Source organism: Sardina pilchardus, chromosome 11, assembly GCF_963854185.1.
Source record: "Sardina pilchardus chromosome 11, fSarPil1.1, whole genome shotgun sequence".
Classification (NCBI taxonomy): Eukaryota; Metazoa; Chordata; class Actinopteri; order Clupeiformes; family Clupeidae; genus Sardina; species Sardina pilchardus.
The window spans coordinates 20193892-20213013 of NC_085004.1; the positions used below are offsets into that span (position 1 = coordinate 20193892).

Sequence of the window (19122 nt, forward strand, 5' to 3'; positions counted from 1 at the left end):
AAAATGTTCATTTTAATTGTATGCAAACAAGAGGTTTCAAAATAGTTGATTACAAATACCAACTGAATTGGTATTTTTATTTCAGCTGTCAAAAGTGGCAAGTAACATGACATCCAGCAAGGGACACAAACACAACAAATGCACATGTATCGCGCATCAAGGTTGGTGTCAGACTTATGCACTTCTCAACTCTAGGGGGACCCCGAGAGCAAGTCCTTGTTAGGGCTGCTCAGGTCCTGAGATGTAGATCAGCTGGGTCATCTTGGTGAGGACAATGGGACACTGCCACGCCACCAGCAATCCATCACCTGGTAAGTTGGTTTTGAGAATAATGATGACTGGCAATGTTTTATTAATAAAGCAGAGTGGAATGTAAGTGCAGGTACCAAATCCCGGTAAAATATGGAATGGTTATAGTAGATCAGACACAGGAAAAATGATTTAGGCCTGATTGTCTGGTAGATGTATTGGTATTGATGATACATTACAACTGTCCCCAAAGATTTAAATGAAAAGTATGCCTATAGAAAGTATGCCTCAGTTTAGAGAACACTTAGCGGATCAAAATATGCACTCACAGATTCCCCTGGGTTTATCCAAGCTGGGTATGAACAGAGGTGGAAAAGTCCAGCTTCAGAAAGTAAAAATCCAACCATGTATTGGCTCTGCCTGTGCACTTAACACAGGTGATCTCACTAATTCACTGCTCTACCTAGCTGAAGAGTTGTGCTAATTAGAATCAGCTGGTTTAAATGAATGGTTGGCACAGATATGTGGGAGGACTTTTACTTTCTGAATCTGGACTTTTCCACCTCCGGCTATGAAGACTATATTCTCTTCATTAGGCCGTTTGAAATGTAAATCATAGGGCTCTGGTGATCAGAAACACTGTACAAAGTGACACAAGGTGCTACGCAAAGCTTATTCTTATCTTACAACCAGTCAGTGGCAGATTTTGCTCCATGCGCTTCACTTAAGTCTTGCGCCCAGGGGAGTGGCAGAAGGTGTGGTCTGGCACTGGCGCATAATCCAAAAATCGCTATCTTACACCTTCTAAACATCATTATGTCACTGACCAACAAAAACCTGGTCTTTAGCGAAAGGTGCACATAAAGCACAGCTGTAGATGCACTGTCACAAGATGTAAGCAGCAAGACCTGCAAGACAAATAGGATTTTTCAAGTCATTCGAACATGATAACCCCTTGTCAGTCAATAGTGAAAGTAATTAACTGTAGAACTGTTTTGTCGATGACTATATGAGACCACGGCGAAGCTAGTTTCACTTCCCTATGAGTTCAAATAATAGACAAGTGCAGATGAATATAGATACTGTGCTAGTCACAAACAGGTTTTAGTGAAGCCAGGTTTAATGGAATCCCTGTTCCATAAGGTCTCACATCCAAACAGATTCCTGATGCACCGCTGACTAAAATACCTACAGTATGTGCTGTCTGAAGTTGCGCTGCTTGCTGTTAAAGGGAATGATAGATGTCACTTTCATTGGTTGAAATGATGTTACGCCCGAAACACATAGATTAAACAGAAGTGTCGTGGCACACTCTGAACTTCTAGATATTTCTTTATTTGACCAACGTTTCGGCTTACGCCTCAGGGTCAGGGTCATTTTCACGCCCGAAACACACCCATGACTGATTAAGAAACAGAACAACAATCCTTTTGAACAATGCACCGAACGTTTTAGAACAAGACCACCCTGAATGTGGGCTGGACACCCCTAAATTTAAGCTTTTTGCCACTGACCATGTGTTTCTGATCACCAAAATAGGGCCTATTATCTCTTCCTCAGAGGTAGCCTAGTATACCCTCTTCCTCAGACGTACCCCCTTATACAACTAAGGCCACACCACAAGACAACTAAAGCCTACCTTACACTGGCAAGATTTGGGAAAGATTCTTGAAAGACTGTAGTCTTTTGAGCAAAGTCTGAATGAGGGGCATTAGTTAAAAGACTACAGTCTTTCAAGAATCTTTCCCAAATCTTGTCAGTGTAAGGTAGGCTTAAGTGAATTGTCAGCAGCTTTTGCCTCACCCTCCTGTCCAGATGCCATACAGCTTCTCCTGTTATCTTTCCTCTGCCTCTGTTTGCTCATTAATATCCACATGCACATTAATATTGTACTGAAATAGTTTCTAGATAGATAGATAGATAGATAGATTCTAGGAAAGGCCATAAAATGTAAGCTTACTGGGTTCAAGAAACTGCTACTGTTTGTGACATGTGCCATAAGACCACCACTATAATCTTCTTAACAGGCTGTGACATATTATTGCCAACAACACTGTTAAAGGTGTTGTCAAATTTGACGCCCAATACGTCATCCACTAATTGTGTCCGTCAGATTCTCATGCAGACGTTTTTGTACCTGTGCCCTTGTTATAAATGGGTCCACTAGATGGCAGTGTCTGCCAAAATGTATTTGACTTCTGGCGCTCTGCTCCTGAGTAACCGTGAATAGTATTCAAACTTTGCACTACTGGACTTTGTACTTGCAGCTACTTATTTGTGCTTCTATAAATTTCATAGGCAGATTTTTTTTGTCCTTTTAATTTCATTTGGTATAGCCCTTGTATGGCTTTAACTGGACCTTCCGATCTGATAGGACTTATTATCATTAGGTCAAAAGCACTGTGCAAGCAGGCAGTGGACTTTTAGAGAGAGCAGACAGTGTATGTAAGTGTGGTTCTCTACCTACACCATCAGCTCTAGATGGATCAGTGAACGAATCCAGTGTAGTGCAGATGCTCATGTCTTTATTAACGAGCAGGACACACAGTAAATCCTGTGCCTTCAGTCCACTCTCTCCGCCGTGCCTTCCCCCATCCAATGCCCCAGTCATACCACTCCAAACCCCCCCACCCCCAACCCCCACCCCTCCACACACACACACACACACACACACACACACACACACACACACACACACACACACACACACACACACCCCTCCACACACACACACACACACACACACCCCTCCACACACACACACACACACACACCCCTCCACACACACACACCCCTCCACACACACGCCCTCTGGGCACACTGCCAGTGGTCTCCGCGTGTTCTCTCTGTCTATCTCTCTCTCTCTCTCTCTCTCTCTCTCTCTCTAGATTTCTCTGTATTCTGCATTTGCCAAGCTCATTAACAATGCACTGCTTACCGAGCAAAGTAGCCTTGTCATATGTATTGTGATGTCGCTCTGTCCCTCCTCTTTCTTTATCTTTCTCTCTCTCTGTTTCACACACATACACACTATCTATCTATCTCTGTTTCTCTCTCTCTCTCTCTCTCTGTCATATCCCATGCTCATGCTCTCACTCACTTTAGTCAGACAGTGAGGACACGGCGTGCAGTGCATCCTCAGGCTGTTTGCACGAAGGACTAAAGGGGATCATGATCATCAACCGCTGAGGCAGAGACCAGATTACCAGTGAGGGAGAGAGAGAAAGAACAACATCCAAAACACAACAAACAAAAAAAAGGAACAGGAGCTAGTCGTGTGGACCCCACGCTACAAGACGGAGGGGGTGTTACACTTAATCTCTTCTCTCACTCTCTCTCTCTAACCTCTCTCTCTCTCTCTCTGCCTCTCCCTCTCTTTTTCTCTCCCTCCTTTTCTCTCTATCTGCGTGCTTTCCCCCCACTCTCATGCTACTGCTCTGGTGAGCAGTTCGGTGCTCTCCGCTCGGCTGAATGGAGGCGCAGGGAGGGGCAGGAAGCCCAGGTAAGCACCAGCGGTCAGCAGCTATTATGGTTGTGCTCCTAAAATATGTTTGTGCTCTCAAAATGGTTAAAGACTCTTTCTTTGAATAATTTTGCTGATCTATCTGGTGCTGAAAAAAATGTGATTTGACTCTGGTAGGGTCTATACGGTATCATTGCTGTGAAAGTTCTATAGGAGGTGATAAGCGTGGGGTGTAAAGTAAAGAGAGGCTGATGTCTGGAAGGGTGATTTAACAGTGTTTATATGTTCAAAGAGGAAAGGCAGAGTTTACTGATCTCATTGATATCATTCCATTTCTCCAGCCTTTGTATAATAAAAATGCTATCCGGATGTTTTCTTTCAAATGGATTTTCCAGACAAAGAAAAAGAAACATTTATCGTCTGCATGTAAAGCAAGTAATCAAGCCAAAAAAAAGTGCTGTCACAGCGTGAGGCTTACTACATAATTGCTGTCGCTCCTGGTCTGTGGGGCTTCTGATTGATTTTATTGAGCAGAGATGTTAAGTTGGAGTAGGTGCTGTTGTAGATGCAATTACAGAGGTGGCATGAGCCAGAAAGGGCTGATTCAGAGAGAGAGCCACGCAGGAATGCAATGGCAGAGATGGCCTGAAAGAGAAGTCTTTGAAAGATCAAATCAGTTCGTGCCAGTCACAGCCCTCCACTACTCCTATCACTCCAGACTGCTATTGCTCAGAGGATGCACATACTGTATTATAATCTTTGTCTGATACCGATTTCTAACAAGGGGACCCATCAGAGCCTGATGGAGCTAACAGATGTCGTCTCAGACTGGCATTGTGCCCTCATTTCTGGATTAATATCTTTCAGATTTTAAAATAATTTGTCCATAGTCTTTGCATATGCCCAATTTAACATATTTGTTGTTTTTCTGAGGTGCCTGGGGAAGCTTCCACTCAAATGTTGCTCAACGCCCTTGCTGACCATGATACTCACATGGGGATAGCAAGCAGATGTATAGTCAGGGTAGGAGGGTCTCGGCTGACTGCACACTGTGAGTTAAAGGCGGGTACTTAACTCAGCGGGGGGGCATCAACTGAGGGAGCTGCTGCAGAAATTAGCCGCTGAGCTCCCGGCTCCGATCCATCCCACGACTTTACTAAGCAGGTGTGCTGATCCTCAGCCACGGAGACATGCCATCACAGAGAGCTTGTCATCTGGGATCAAAGAGCCCCCGCATCCGCATTCTGTGATGTAATACATTTTTAATGCAAATGTGAAAAAAAGTATTGATTCAAGATGCATCCTAAGAAGTTTATCTCTGATAAACCTTTTGCATAAAGACAGCAACAAAATGGATGAAGCACTATGGTGGACGAGCGTTCTCCAGTGCACAGCCATCCGTGACTGCTTGGCTAATTAGAGGAACAAGCAAGACTCGCTTCTCCCTTTGTCTGTTTTGATTAGGGCTCCATAAATAAATCAATACTTACCCAGTAATCTTTGTACCCTCTGTGCATTGAGACTCCTTTGTGTTCTATACGTTCATTGAACTTTTAAGTTTGATTCCCTGTAAAAGGAGGATAGTGTTTATGTTTGGAATTTACACCTGTCTGTTCCGTAATGTTCTTTAGTAAATTTCTCCTAGTTTTGGCACTCCCTGACAGGGAAGTTCAGGGATGGTGAGAATAGCGATAGAATGAGCAAGTTCTAAATGCTCAGCTGGTGGAGAGTGAAGGGTGCTTGAGTGGTTTGGCAGAAAACTGGGTGCTGGTATGTTGCTGTGATTTCAGTTCAGTTCACTGCTAACACCACTGGCAGAGACAAAGTAGTTAGAGCGCTCTTGAAAGATCTGTCTGTACTGTATGTGTGGCACGCCTTGTGTTCATTTCTCGGCAAATGCGCCTTGTTGTACAATAGACATAAATGGGCCCATTCAGGTCTTTGCGTGTTCAAGTCTACATGTATGTGAGATACTGATAAAAACACAAGAGAGGACAGAATCACATTAGTTTGGTTCTCCCTGGGACTCTTCATGTTATTGATCATCACAGCTGTGAACCAATCCTGTGCCTGTTCACACAGAGTCACATGCAGTGTTGTTTGTCTCCAATGTGTGACTCTATGCAATAGCTGAACCAGCTGTTCTACATTTCTCCAAACTAACTGGATGCCAACTCTGCCTCTCCTCTACCAAATAAACAGCATCCAGCTACATCCAGCTACATCCAGCTACAGTACATCCAGCCTCTTCCAGCAATCAGTTGGCCTCCTTAAAAACCAATCAGCTCCAAATCCATACAAGCACATCTCATCCTGTGGTCCTCTAAAGTTCAGAGGCAATCCTCGATCTAGTTTGAGATGGGTTCTGGAGATATGTGAGGCTGTGATCCAGAAATGTTAATATTTTGAAATGTTCATGTTAATCCTTCATTCTGAACAATCACAGTTCTCTAGAATGATCTATTTCATCAGACCTTTTCATCATTCATTCAAAGAATATGAAATGGAAGACCCTTAAAAAGTGGTGAGCAATTTGTTTTAGTAGCCAGTGTGTTCATCATTGCACAAAACTCTGAAATACAGTAGGCCCTACCTTCAGAGGGGTATGTAGCCAACTGAAGTGAGCATATCATTCTATTCTTAGGAATACCCTGAGGATTAACTTTAACATGAACATAGATAGCCATTACCAACAACTGCTTAGGAATGTCTTGGACATGACATTCTGTTATAGTAACACCTCAACAGCTAAGAAGTGAAATAAAAACAAAACTAGATACCTGAAATCCAAACAGCTGCTATTATCTCTTGAACGGTTATTTCAGCAGCCTGTAAATAATTTGGGCCAGGCATTTCTTAAAGAGTATATGGGTGTGCCTGCGTGTACACACACTTGAACACTTGATATTACACTATATAACATCATCAGTTGAATAGGATTGTGACCCATTTAGTCAGTTTCTGCCCATCTGGATACATTGTTAGTGCTAAACCATATCAATTCTTCCATTGTGTTAAGAGTTGATGAAAGCATGGAATCGTGCCATATGGCCCACAATTAATATATAACACCGCTCTGAATACATAAATAATCTTTATTCATAAAGTTAACATTCAGTATGTCCTGCTGTCAGAGGCAGCAAGGTGAGGATTTAGTTGTATGTTGTCACAGTAAGACGTAACCTTGAAGTGATTTTCTACCAAAATAGATGACATCTGTGGAAGACTGGTTGCAGTGAGTGGGAAAGAGCACATTGTTAATCACAAAGTTAAGGTTATAAATCTAAGATGGAATCAATATTAGCTCAGACCTTCTTGCCTTTTTTTCCTTTCTCTCAATGTAGCAGACTTGTCCTTAAGGTCCAGCATTGCACATTTTGGCCTAGGGATGTAGCCTGACAGATTTATGACAGTGATATAGATGAAGGGTCTAGGCAAGTCGCAGTGAAGTGAATGGGCTGACATCTCTTTGCCTTTTGACAGAGTCCAACAAAGACATCCAGAAGCTGCTGAAGCCCTCCAGCTCAGGGGACCTGTCCAAAGAGCCATCCCAGCATCCCTCGGGGGTCGAGGAGGGAGGCCTCCTCGGACACAACTCAAGCCTTCTGCATGTCACCGAGAGAAGACGTGAGTCATTAGACCCAGAGTCCTGGGCGGATGGGGAGAAAAGATTAGGGGGGGGGGGGGGGGGGGGTGTTGGTGTGTTGGTCTTTATTATAGCTGAGTCATGGTTGTTGGATGGGAGATGTCCCTCAGTGTCTGCTCACATTTGCAGAGGATGCACAGCGTACAGTATACAGGACACAGGACACAGTACACAGGACATAGTGCTTTAGCCCAGGTTAAGTTCTTTGGGTTTTGTGTTAGATGAATTATTGGATGTACACGCATACACACACACACACACACACACACACACACACACACACACACACACACACACACACACACACACACACACACACACACAATTGTATCAACACACTTAAAAGGGAGAAAATAGTAGTTTGTTCTCATTATTTATTTTAAAAGTTCCAAAGGAAACACTCGCTCAGTCTTGTCTAACATGAACCTTGACAGTTAAAGAATGTACTGGCTGAAAAATGGAGGAAAAGTCAACTTTAACAACCCTTCCAGACAGAAAATGTTCTGCGTCAAGGTATCATGATGTGAGCCTCTGGCGATCCAGTCGCTTTCCAATTCCCCATTCAACTAATAAGCATTTGTCTTTCCTGTGACATGGTGTGTCCATCACATGGTTTGTCACAGGCAGGGATGCAATGTTCTCGCACCAAATCAGAGAGAGAGAGGTCAGCCTCCCTCCTGAGGGGTGAGTCATTCACTGAGCAAAACGGGGTGCATCCAAAAATCCTGCAGGACAGACTGCGCCGACTGTCTTGTCTCTCTCTCTCTCTCTTTCTCTCTCTCTCTCTCTCTTTCTCTCTCTCGCTCAGCCACCCGGCTCAGGGGGCTCAAAGGCGTGATTGTGTCCAGCAGCAGAAGCCCTCTCTTGTCACTGGGATGCTGACGAGACCAAAGACACATAGCGCACAAGGCAGCCATTATCCAGCAGGACTTCTGCACAAACATTCAGAAGACAGAAGAGAGGCAGAGCCTGTTTTCATCGCTAAATCACAGAGTTCACGCATGCTAAGATCCCCCGTCAGCACCAGAATATGCCTCAAGCTGATGGGGGCTGCGGGAGGAAAGCACGGAGATGTTACCACACCAGCTAATTAATTCAGGTTCTTAAATAAGCACGTAACCGTTCCCTTTTAAAGAATGCGAGATGACAGTGCACATTTTTTTCCGGTTCCATTTCATTTGTTTCTTGAGAGTAAACTTTCTTTCTCTTGAACAGCAGTGGGTCCCATGTGCCTGAGGTGCCCTCTCATACCCCGGAGAATGTAATTGTACATGCAGGCAGTTATACTGTGCTTCGCTAGCTTTATTACAGTTCTCTTAGTTTGCAGAAGAACAGGGACGAATTATACTACTATGCTGCCCATTATAAAGCCCTCCACCCTGGATATACTGTAGATCTCTCTCTCTCTCTCTCTCTATCTCTCTCTCTAGACACAGACAAAACAGACAGCACACAAAAATACACACACAGACACACACACACACACACACACACACACACACACACACACACACACACACATACACACACACACATACACACACATACACACACATACACAGTCATAGTTTCGACCTTTTAATAGGTCCTCTATTATTTAACTATCATGTCTGGAGTCTTTTTGTCCTACAACCCCATTTGTCTCATTATTAGCTTATTACTGTCCGTCCAAACTCCGTAATGATGGAGGCAGCCTCAAGGCTTTGTCGTGACAGTAATTGTCAGTGAAACCACCCAGGATATCTCAGAACTGGAGCCATTGCTTCCAAAATAATTGCGTGGCAGCCATATTAAATTCAACAAGCTTCCTCCTTCTCCTCTACGTTCTCCTTTGGTTTTCTTCTCATTATGCTAACCTCCCCTGCAGCTAGGCTCACCACCACACTCACAATCCCCCCCCCCCCCCCCCCCCCCCCCCACAGCCTCCATCATGGCTGGCACGGGCTCTTTGTGCCAGCTCGGTAGGTTATTTTCAACCGGAGAGCAGCTCATAGCTTAGAGCAACCACTGGATTACTGTGTCTTGCCAACCCGTAGTTCTGGCAGTGTAATAGCCACCCCACGCCTCCAGATCTGTGATTGAACAGTGACTGTTATTGGCATGAAGACGGAGGACTGCTTGTGAAAGTGATGCCAGTGGTGTGGTCATTTAAGTTGACAAAGTTCCCCATTAAAACAAATGGCCATCATTTGCCGCTATGAAAACGGGGATTTTAGAGTGACAGACAGCAGTGGGTTTTTCGGTCCAGATCACGTTAGTTTACCTTTTTCGTCATATTTTCAAAGGGGGCTGTGGTCTCTCTCCATAACTCACAGATATAGCTGCAAGGGAAAATGTGTTACTGATCAATAATTCAGAGAGCAGTGGGGGTGGGAAAAGGAGGGGTGGAAGAAGGGTCAAACGATAAACAAAAGAGAGGAGGGATTGAGTAGACAGACAGACCCCAGCAGGAGGCATATTTCAAGCACATGGGTAAGGTTTGTGTTGATCCATCGCCCCACACAGCCTTCCTGCCTTTTGCTCCCTGTTTTCTTTCTGGCACTTGCACCTGCTCTCTCTTCCTCCCTCTCTCTTCTATCTCCTCCTTTTCTTCCCTCTCTCCCTTTCTTCCCCTCCCTCTCGCTCTTCTTCTTCCTCCCATCCACCCTCGCTGTCAGCGGGAGCCTCTGAGCTGCGTAGACGGAGAGCCGTAGGCGGGCATTTTCCCGCCTCCCAGGGGAGCTCTGTCGCTGAGGGGCCTCCTGATCTCCCCACCCTTCCAGCTGCACGCTGACTACATGGGGCTCAAATGGAACAGAGACAATAGAAGGAGTGGCCCACTCCATCTTCCCAGGGATGGTCACATACCTTATGAGAATGAACACTGGATGAGGTTCTTGTATGAAGCATGATTGCGGGATGGCGCGCGGAACTCATGCATGGTTGTTCTATGGAAGCAGTCATTAAACCTGACACAGTTTCTTATCAGAACAAAGGGAAATAATCTGCCACTATGAGAGCAGGGATTCAGAGTGATGGAAAGATGTATGTGGTTGTTGCTATAAGATGAAAGAAGTAAAGGAGTGCCGAAATGCTTCAGTGTTCAGAGGACCCTGCCTGCTTTTCAGTCAGAGAACAGAACACCTCCTGGGCTTGAGCCAAAAGCTTTCAAACTATAGCATCAAGATTACAAGGCATCAGGGTATATATACACTTGCCACCCTTTAAACGTAATTGCTGTGTCAAGTACTGAGTAGGGTGCTGTAACACATCTGTTCCAGATGCTCCAGTTCTACTTGCAATAGCTTTTTCAGTCACTATTTTATCAGATTGTATGTATTTGCATTCTTCAGTGCATGCTGTGATGAGAATTCAGATTACGAGGAAAGCTAGTGTCAGTAGTGGTGTGCCAGGACAGCGCAAACCACCACTTTATGCCTCCGTGCATGAGAAAATGCACTAGATTGTGCGGCTGAAGAGTGCATTGGAGCATTCAAGAGGCCACTGGAGGCTGCAAGGGGCTGTTAGGGAAAGCCAGCCAGCACAGAGCCAAAGAGCTTTCACGTCCTCATCATCATAATTAATGTCTAATCACCAAAGCAGCTATAAGAGCAATGCATCACATGCTAATCAGGCTCCCTCTGACCTTCACTGGAGCCTGGAATGACCACTGGGCCTGAGGTGAATTTGTATGTGTCTCTGTGTGTGCACAAGAGAGAGAGAAAGAGTGTGTGTGTGTGTGTGTGTGTGTGTGTGTGTGTGAGAGAGAGAGAGCGCGCAATAGAGACCAAGAGCAGGAGATTGTACAAAGTCATGCCTGTGTGTGTGTGTGTGTGTGTGTGTGTGCACGCCCAGGTGTATGCGTGCGTGGGGCTGTGTGTTGCCACAGGCACAGCAGAAGAAGCCCAGCTTAACAGGGAGATGAAGGGTGGGGTTGTCACCATATTAATGGCGGGGCACATTAACGAAAGGAAAGGTGAGCAAAAGCGTTCATCCTCCCCCTCCTCTCTAATTCCCCCCCGAGGGGTGGAGTGTGGGGAGAGGAGACGGCTCATTAGGGGGAGACTTCAAAAGGCAACAGCCCACCACCCGTCTGTCCGCCTGCCTGTCTCCCATCTTTACTAATGCAGGAGCTCAAGGAGAGCAGACTGGGTGTCTTCAAAGCGCTCTCATATTAGCAACAGGGGGGGACGTGGGCTGTGGGGAGATAGGAATATGCAGAATAGAGTTTTTGACGACAAGAGTTGTGGCTCAAAAAACAACAGCGAAAAGAACCTCCGGTGACTCACTCCAAACCGTTTTGCTCACAGATAACACTTTGAGTAACACCCATCGCCTCGGTGTGTTTGTCAAAATCACCATTTCCTGAGATGAAAAGGTGTGTTTACTCTGTTTGGTAAGTCTCAGATCCCGATATATCCAAAACATTCTGTAGCACTAGCACAGCAGGTGGGCTATTCGGTGATATCACTGAATCACTGTGCCATCTGGTGCACCCAGCATGCACATCTATATGAAACAATGAGCAGTATAGCACCATTTCTTTATCATTTCATTTGGTAAACCGTACATCCACAACATTAATATATGAGCATAAATTACCAGACCATACTGAGATGCCAAGAATCGTTAGCTCCGTTACCCAGAGAAGCTTAGGATGAAGGCATCACAGGCTCTCTCTCTCTTCTCTCAGGCTGCTCCAGATGCCCTGCTAACCCCGTTTCTGGCTGAAAAACCCACTGCTGGCGGCTATGGGAAAGTCTTGGCCAAGTGTGGCATGCAGCTCTGCTGAACTCCCATTGTCTGGGGGGCGAAAACTCACTGGGGGACTCCACAAGTCAGACCTGACATGTCTCCCACTGTGCTCCCAGACACACACACACACACACATACACACACACTAGTGTGTACACACACACACACACACACACACACACACACACACAAATACACCCCACCCCCACACACACACACACACACACACACACACACTACACCTCCCAGCTCTTCTCTCTTTTCCTTCAGCACAGCAGGGATGCAACACTTCAAATGAACCTTGGAAATAGAAGTAGAGCGAATATAAATAAAATTGTGACATGGCCATGTTTGATGTTGAATTGACTGTCTAAAAGACATCAAGTTTCTCTCAGTGTGTTCAGAAATATGTTGCAGAGAGTTGTGTAAACTGAGCTATTTTTGGCTTTTACATATACTTTACAGCAAGAAACTGTATTCCCAATAATGCTTTTGAACTGAAGTTTGTGTGTTGCTTGACATAATCAGGCGATTGCAATAACATATTTTCCACAATAGACAGTGGCTCTTTCCCTGTGAGCTCTACTACAATATCCAGTCTAATATCAGTAAAACAGTATTTAATCATTAGTTTATAACAGTATTTAAGTGGTAGTCTGATGAGTAGTTATCTGTCATGTCGGTGACCTCTGACCTCCCCTGTGTTCCACAGAGCCGCTCAGCAGCGTGTCCTCACTGGAGGTGCACTTTGACCTCCTGGACCTGACCGAGCTCACAGACATGTCTGACCAGGAGCTCGCCGAGGTGTTCGCCGACTCGGACGAGGAAAATCACAACGAGTCTCCAGCAAGTAAGTGCGGCCGGGCCTAGCAAACGCAAGGTTGCTAATGAATGTGGCAACACCTGCTGTGTCTGTGCTAGAGATGGTCTCCAGGGGTGCAATGTATCCAGTCTCGCACAAATCTAAATGCTGCTAAGATTTATGCTACTCTCCAACTGTGTTAAAGCAACGCTAAAGCACTTTGTCTCTGTCGCACAAACGCTATTTGTTTATCCAGCAAATTACGATGTCCACAGACAAGGTTGGGTATTTTGCATGATTTTATGTGAGCATGATTTATTGCAACATTGAAGCAAGTCAAATTTGTAGTTTCTAATGTCTCATTCCATCGAACTACAGAATCACTACCCAGTCTGGTAAACTTACATAGTGTGGTTATAGCTGATAGAGGGCCGCGAAGCGAATGCAGAAGTGCCATTTACCCTGTTATGAGTTGATGAACCACTGAGAAGATGTTGGGAACATTATTTTAAATTACAAAAAACTCTTAAGTGTTGCTTTAAGTTACAAACATTTCAAACTAGAATTTGACTCTTCTCGATTATCTTCATAAGAAGCATTTTGTAATGTGGCATGGAGGATGTGATGGAATAATGAAATTTGAGAGCTTATCTCACAGTTGTGGTATTAGACATGCATTCAGTAGACTAGAGGATATATCAGTATGTCTGTCAGCCCTTTAGCTCTCGATTGGATTTAATGGTGCAGGACCTCAGCCATGACTGATGGAGGGTGTCATGCCTTTTGTTTCCATAATGATGGAAAAGACTTTTCGCTTTTCAGGGGTCCGGGAGTGGTTGAATCCAGGCAATAAAGAAACCTAAACAGCCAACCCATGGCTCAGAATCCTAAACAGCGAGATTACTCCAGGTCAGTGCCACAGTGCTGGCTCAATCAGTGGCACTGATCTTTGTAATAACATTAAGCGGCCATTTATAGTGCATCTCTCTCCTCTTTTGAAGTTTGTTTGCACTAATTCGGAGGCAGCGCTCTTCCAAGATGCACAACGTCACCACTAGACGACTGAAATATGTCTTTAATGAATAAGGCTCTGTGTTTTTACGGACCAGCCTAGACCGGTAAAGCGGGCGAGGCCAACATGGAGAATCAGTGGCACATTGCTGTCACCTTGTTTTGCCTCCCCAGCTCCCGCTGTTTAAACACAGAATCTGCTGCGCTATCAGCAAGCAGCTCATCTGCATTGGACAGGGGTGCTTGAGATTAGCCTACCATCAAGGACATGTCAATTCAACATAACTGGCCCGCAGCCCAGCTCGATTCCTCAATAGAGCCAAAGAGCACCCTATATTTTATTTATGACTGCAAAGGCCAACACTGCATATAGGACTCATTTGTCTCCGGCTTGGCAAGGTATTGTCTGTTCAACACTGATTGCGAAGTATAACCACATTGGGGAGCCTCGCCCCATTTTCTACCCATTTGAGGGCTGTCTCTATTTGAGGCCTGATTCCTTCACTCCCACTGTTGTTTGAATTCTTGGCCGTGACTTGACTGCTGACAGAAACATGAACTGTGACCCGGGTCAAAAGTCACAGGCACCCGCCTCATGTCCGTGCGAGGCTGTGCATTCTAAACCATGGTTGTTTTTGTGTGTGTGTGTGTGTGTGTGTGTGTGTGTGTGTGTGTGTGTGTGCTTTATGGTGTTGATTGTGGTCTGACCGCCATGGAGACGCCTGTCACCCGGCGAGAATCCGCTAGCTTGCATGCAGCCCTGTCCCTGCATCCTTTGACCCTCAACTGTCTGAACCCCACCCTTCTGCTGAGCACTCACACACACACACACACCACACACCACACACACTGCCACACACTCACACACAGACAAACACTGTCATTGCCATCTCCTGCACTTGCCCCCTTGTCCATTGCTGTGGTAGTGTCAGGTTGCCGCCTCTTTAATTGGCCTCCCGGCCCTTTGACCCCTCGCTCCACCCCTATAATTAAGTCCCTGTCAGAGAGTCTGTGTGGTTTGACCCACAGCCGTGTCATGCCACAATCAGCATAACTGCTTCAGCTCCAGCTACTATACTGCTGGTGCTGCTCCTGCTCTGCCGCCTGGCAGCAGAGGGCTTTAAATACTCTAAATTAATGAATGGGTCCCTGAGCTCTAGTGAGCATTAGAACTGTGGCAGCAGACCCGCACGTTACTAGCCATATAAACCAGCCTGGCCCTGCAGATGCTGCTGTATAGATGATCAGACAATAAAACGGCCATTAGTTTTACGTGGAGCCAAACCTCGCACCATGCCCAGCTATTGAGGGCAGATTTAAGACCACTGGCAGTGGATGGGTCAGTGTGGGAGTGTGATAACCATGCCTCACTGTCTGTTCTCTGGAAAAATGGTAGTCGTGGTCGAGGGAGGGGAGAATGTAAGGACTAAAAATAGCTACACTATAAAGTTAGCGGGAAGGAAGTTTAATTTCACCCCCACATATAATTGTATAGGGGAGTTTTCATCCGTTTTCTGAGGCTATCTTCTGTGTCCAGTAGTATTTGACCGATGTCATTGCCTCATGCACATAATTGCTCGGTGTGACAGGCCTCAGCGTAGAGAGCACGAGAGCCTTGGAGAGTCAACCACTGGCCATTCTAGACACGCAGAGACAATGTGTAATCATCCTCAGCTTAATCGGAATTACCCACCCTCCCTCACACCCACCACCCCCATCCTGTTTTATATTCACTTAGCCTGCTTAAAGAGACAGTGCACAGGGGGTTTTTTTGTCTGAAAACTACCAAGCTGAATAAAAAGGGCCACCAACCCTGCCTCGGGAACATTGACAACCACTGACAATTACACTGACAAAAGTTAGCTTCTATCTGATGTATAATACAAATGTAATGTTTAGCCATGCTGAATTGTGCATCCTAAGCCCATATCTAAAGCAAACAGGCATTTACTTTTTCTATCATTTGCATTTAATCCTCAGACTACCGTGGATATCAGCCGGCCCCTCATTTCACCAGATCTGTCCTAAAGCCTTGAGTTATGACATCCATTAGCCATCTGCAAGACCCTGCGCTATCTCGCTCCGCTAATGCAGCCCTCTTTAATAGCCTTCATATTCAGCTGGGGCGAGGAGGAGAGCACCAACCGGCGCTCTCTCACCGCGGCCGCACCTAAACAAATCCCTCTTTCTTACCCGCCATGTTTCCCTCCTTTGATATAAGCCTCCACGAATCACTCAGGGCCGCTCTAATAGCGTCTCCTGCAGAAAGCGAGAGTAGGAGCGTGGGGTTACTCAGTGTCAGAGGCAATCAGAGAGGCTGCAGCCAAAAACAGCCAGCCAAAGCAGGGGGCTTCCCCTTGGGCTTTGCTGTTCTACATTGTTTTGTGCTCTCTGAAGCGGTCTCAGGTCCGGAAAAATTACGCTGCCTTTTAAGCACAGATTTTTACATTGAGATGTTCTTTCTCTGAGACACACACACACACACACACACACACACACACACACACACACACACACACACACACACACACACATACACTCTCACACAAACCACAGCATCTCTCTCTCTCTCTCTCTCTCTCTCTCTCTCTCTCTCTCTCTCTCTCTCTCTCACTTAAGATGGTTCTCTCTCAATGGTTGTAAAAGGTGCTTTTTAATGAGTGGGGTGTATGAAAACATGCCCTTGACTAATACAGAGAACAGGGACAAAGAACCAGGTGTGTGGCTCAGTGTGTGGACCCCACTGCCCAGCCGAGCTGACAAAGGCTGACAGCTTCAAGCTGTTCTGCAGCTGTCAGCACACCTCAGACACTCCTGAGACTGTTTGCTCAAACTCTCCCTTTGTATTCGGGAGAGTCGTCGTGTTTTGCTAAAGCAAAGCAAAAAGAACAAACAATTGAGAGGGGAAAGTGAACACTGTAATATGAATTAGACAGAAAGAAAGAGAGAAAGAGAGAGAGAGAGATGGTGTGGTTTGTGTGTTTGTGTCTCATTCAGCTGTTTCTTAACCTTAAGTCATTTTAATTCTTAATACAAAAAAAAAAGAAGAAATCTGAAATGAGGTGTACAACTCCCAGCTGTTGTATTGTGCATTCTCTAAATCTCCAGGGCCTCACTGTGTCTAGCCCAGCCTTTCTAATCACCACAAACACACACACACTAATGTCATCAGGCCTGGGTGACGTAACATCACAGATTGACTTTATACCTTATCATGTAGACAACCACAAGCTAGGGTGAAGAGAGAGAGAACAAGTTTGTGTTTTGTTCTGTGTACTGTCAATTCGATGGGAGCATTTGCTGTAAATAATGGATACCAAATTATTTAAGCCAAACTCTTTTCAAACAGAGCAGCTGTTGGTATTTTTGCCTCAGTCCGTGTAAGGACCAAATTTATATTAAACCCAAAACAATGTGAAAAAAACAAAACAAAACAGGGTCAGCATTTTTCTCGGAAACAAACTCAATAATAGCTGTTCACGCTCCGGTTGTGTGATATATGAGAGGTGTTAAACAATGTAATGAAGTGTTTAGCTGTGTATGCCCTTTTGTCCTCAAGGTTTAGTTTTTAGCCAATCTGAAGCTTTTTTTCCAGGAGTATTGAAGTTTAGCATTCGGTAGCAACTAATGGATATTTGCTGTGACAAGATATTGAGCTATGAGCCACATCCTACTCAATGAAAAGATGTCTGGTGCATGACATTTATTTCAGGATGCTTCAGTTTCTTTGAAATCTTTCTCTCTGTGCTGTATAGATCAATAAATCCATGCACATGCACAGAGTTTCTTGGCGAAACATTGAATGAATTAGTACAACTTTTGTCCATTGCAATGGGGTATGGGAAGTGCTGATAGGGTATATCAGGTATAGGCTGGGTGAACCCTGCCTGAACTTCCGGCAAAATTGGATTTCACCCGGCAGCTCAGGCTGGAAACCTGCACATCTCCTCTGTTCCCTGCCAGAACTTGGCTCCAATCAGAAACTAGCTTATCCGAAAGAGCGGATCGTTGGTCTGATTGGTTGAAGGACTGTCCAAGCATACAGAGTCATTTCAACGATGCCCATTGATCACGCCTCTTGTGCAGTAGAAACAAAGCGCAGCCTCCCCATACTAGTATTCAATTATAAAAGATTGAGCTTAGTATGGTGGTAGCCAGACTATATACTGTATCAGGTACATTCAAAGACTAAATCAGACAGATTGTCACAGAGAGAAGAGAGAAGGGGGCTCTTTCCATTTAGGGTGGGTCAGCAGCACTGGTCGTCTGAGGGAGGCACCGGGCCTCTGATGGTGTGATCTGTGGCTGTCAGAATCCCGCTGAGACACAGCTGCTGCCCTCGCATCCATATTCATGCGTCTGTCAATCAGATGGAGCGTGACGCCGCAACGCGCCCCGCCACGCCACGCCACAGTGTGAGAGCCAGCTCTGTCTGCCAGGCTCAACCGCTCGCCGCGACTGAGCTCACAACCAGACCAACTGGTGTTCTGGAGCACACATGCCAAACTAACACACAGACACACACACACACACGCGCGATCACACCATGCTGGATCGCCGGATGGTCACAGAGAGAGAAATGATTAGATGAAGCCCACGGAAAGGCTTTGTTGCGTGGAGGCAGCCGGCGACGAGTTCAAGGTCTCTCGGCGAGCTGAACAAGTTGTTGTCCTTCTCATTAAAATGGAGCTGAGGCCCCATCCATCTCTGGAGATCAATATCGTAGCGCTGGAGAGGACGAGGGAGGAGCGCGCACGGCTCAACAGGGGAATCCACGACTACACACACTCTGAGATTTATGGGGCTGGCCTTTTAGTGGAAAACAGGCCATGATAACTGCACTAAACCACAAGCAAAGGGCACACAAATTCCTAGTTTGTTACTATGGCACTGTAGGGTTGTGCATGTAAAGAATGTGCAGTTTAGTGGCCAGTGAGTTGTGTCTAGAGGCAAATGGAGTTAAGCATGTTTGAGAGAGTTGTTGTGAGATGAGATGAGAATTGGGAACATGAGATAGAGGAGAGATCATGAGATAATTAGAGATTATTTCCTTGCACCTGCAAGCGCATGCATGTGAAAGGTGTGAACTAGTTGATGGTTTGTCATTTGTGGAAGGTTTTGCCTGTTCAAAAAGCCTCCAACTCCAACAATCCAACTGAAATGTCAGAGAAACCTTCATGCACGTAATGCTCCAACATGCACATGTACATGCATCCT

The 19122-nt window shown here is 45.5% G+C and overlaps 1 protein-coding gene across 2 annotated transcripts in view; it reads left to right on the plus strand.

Moving 5' to 3' along the window:
* The first annotated feature begins 193 nt into the window (after positions 1-193).
* Positions 194-19122, plus strand: part of LOC134096261 (dysbindin domain-containing protein 1-like) — a 21804-nt gene continuing 2875 nt past the window's right edge. The window contains exons 1-4 of one of the 2 annotated variants that reach the window (XM_062550037.1): positions 194-311; positions 3355-3751; positions 7196-7339; positions 12805-12942. In XM_062550037.1, the coding sequence (XP_062406021.1) occupies positions 3721-3751; positions 7196-7339; positions 12805-12942 (313 nt within the window). In that variant the 5' untranslated portion in view covers positions 194-311; positions 3355-3720. Of the gene's footprint in view, positions 312-3254; positions 3752-7195; positions 7340-12804; positions 12943-19122 lie in introns of those variants that run through there. The other variant, XM_062550036.1, reaches the window with a different exon arrangement.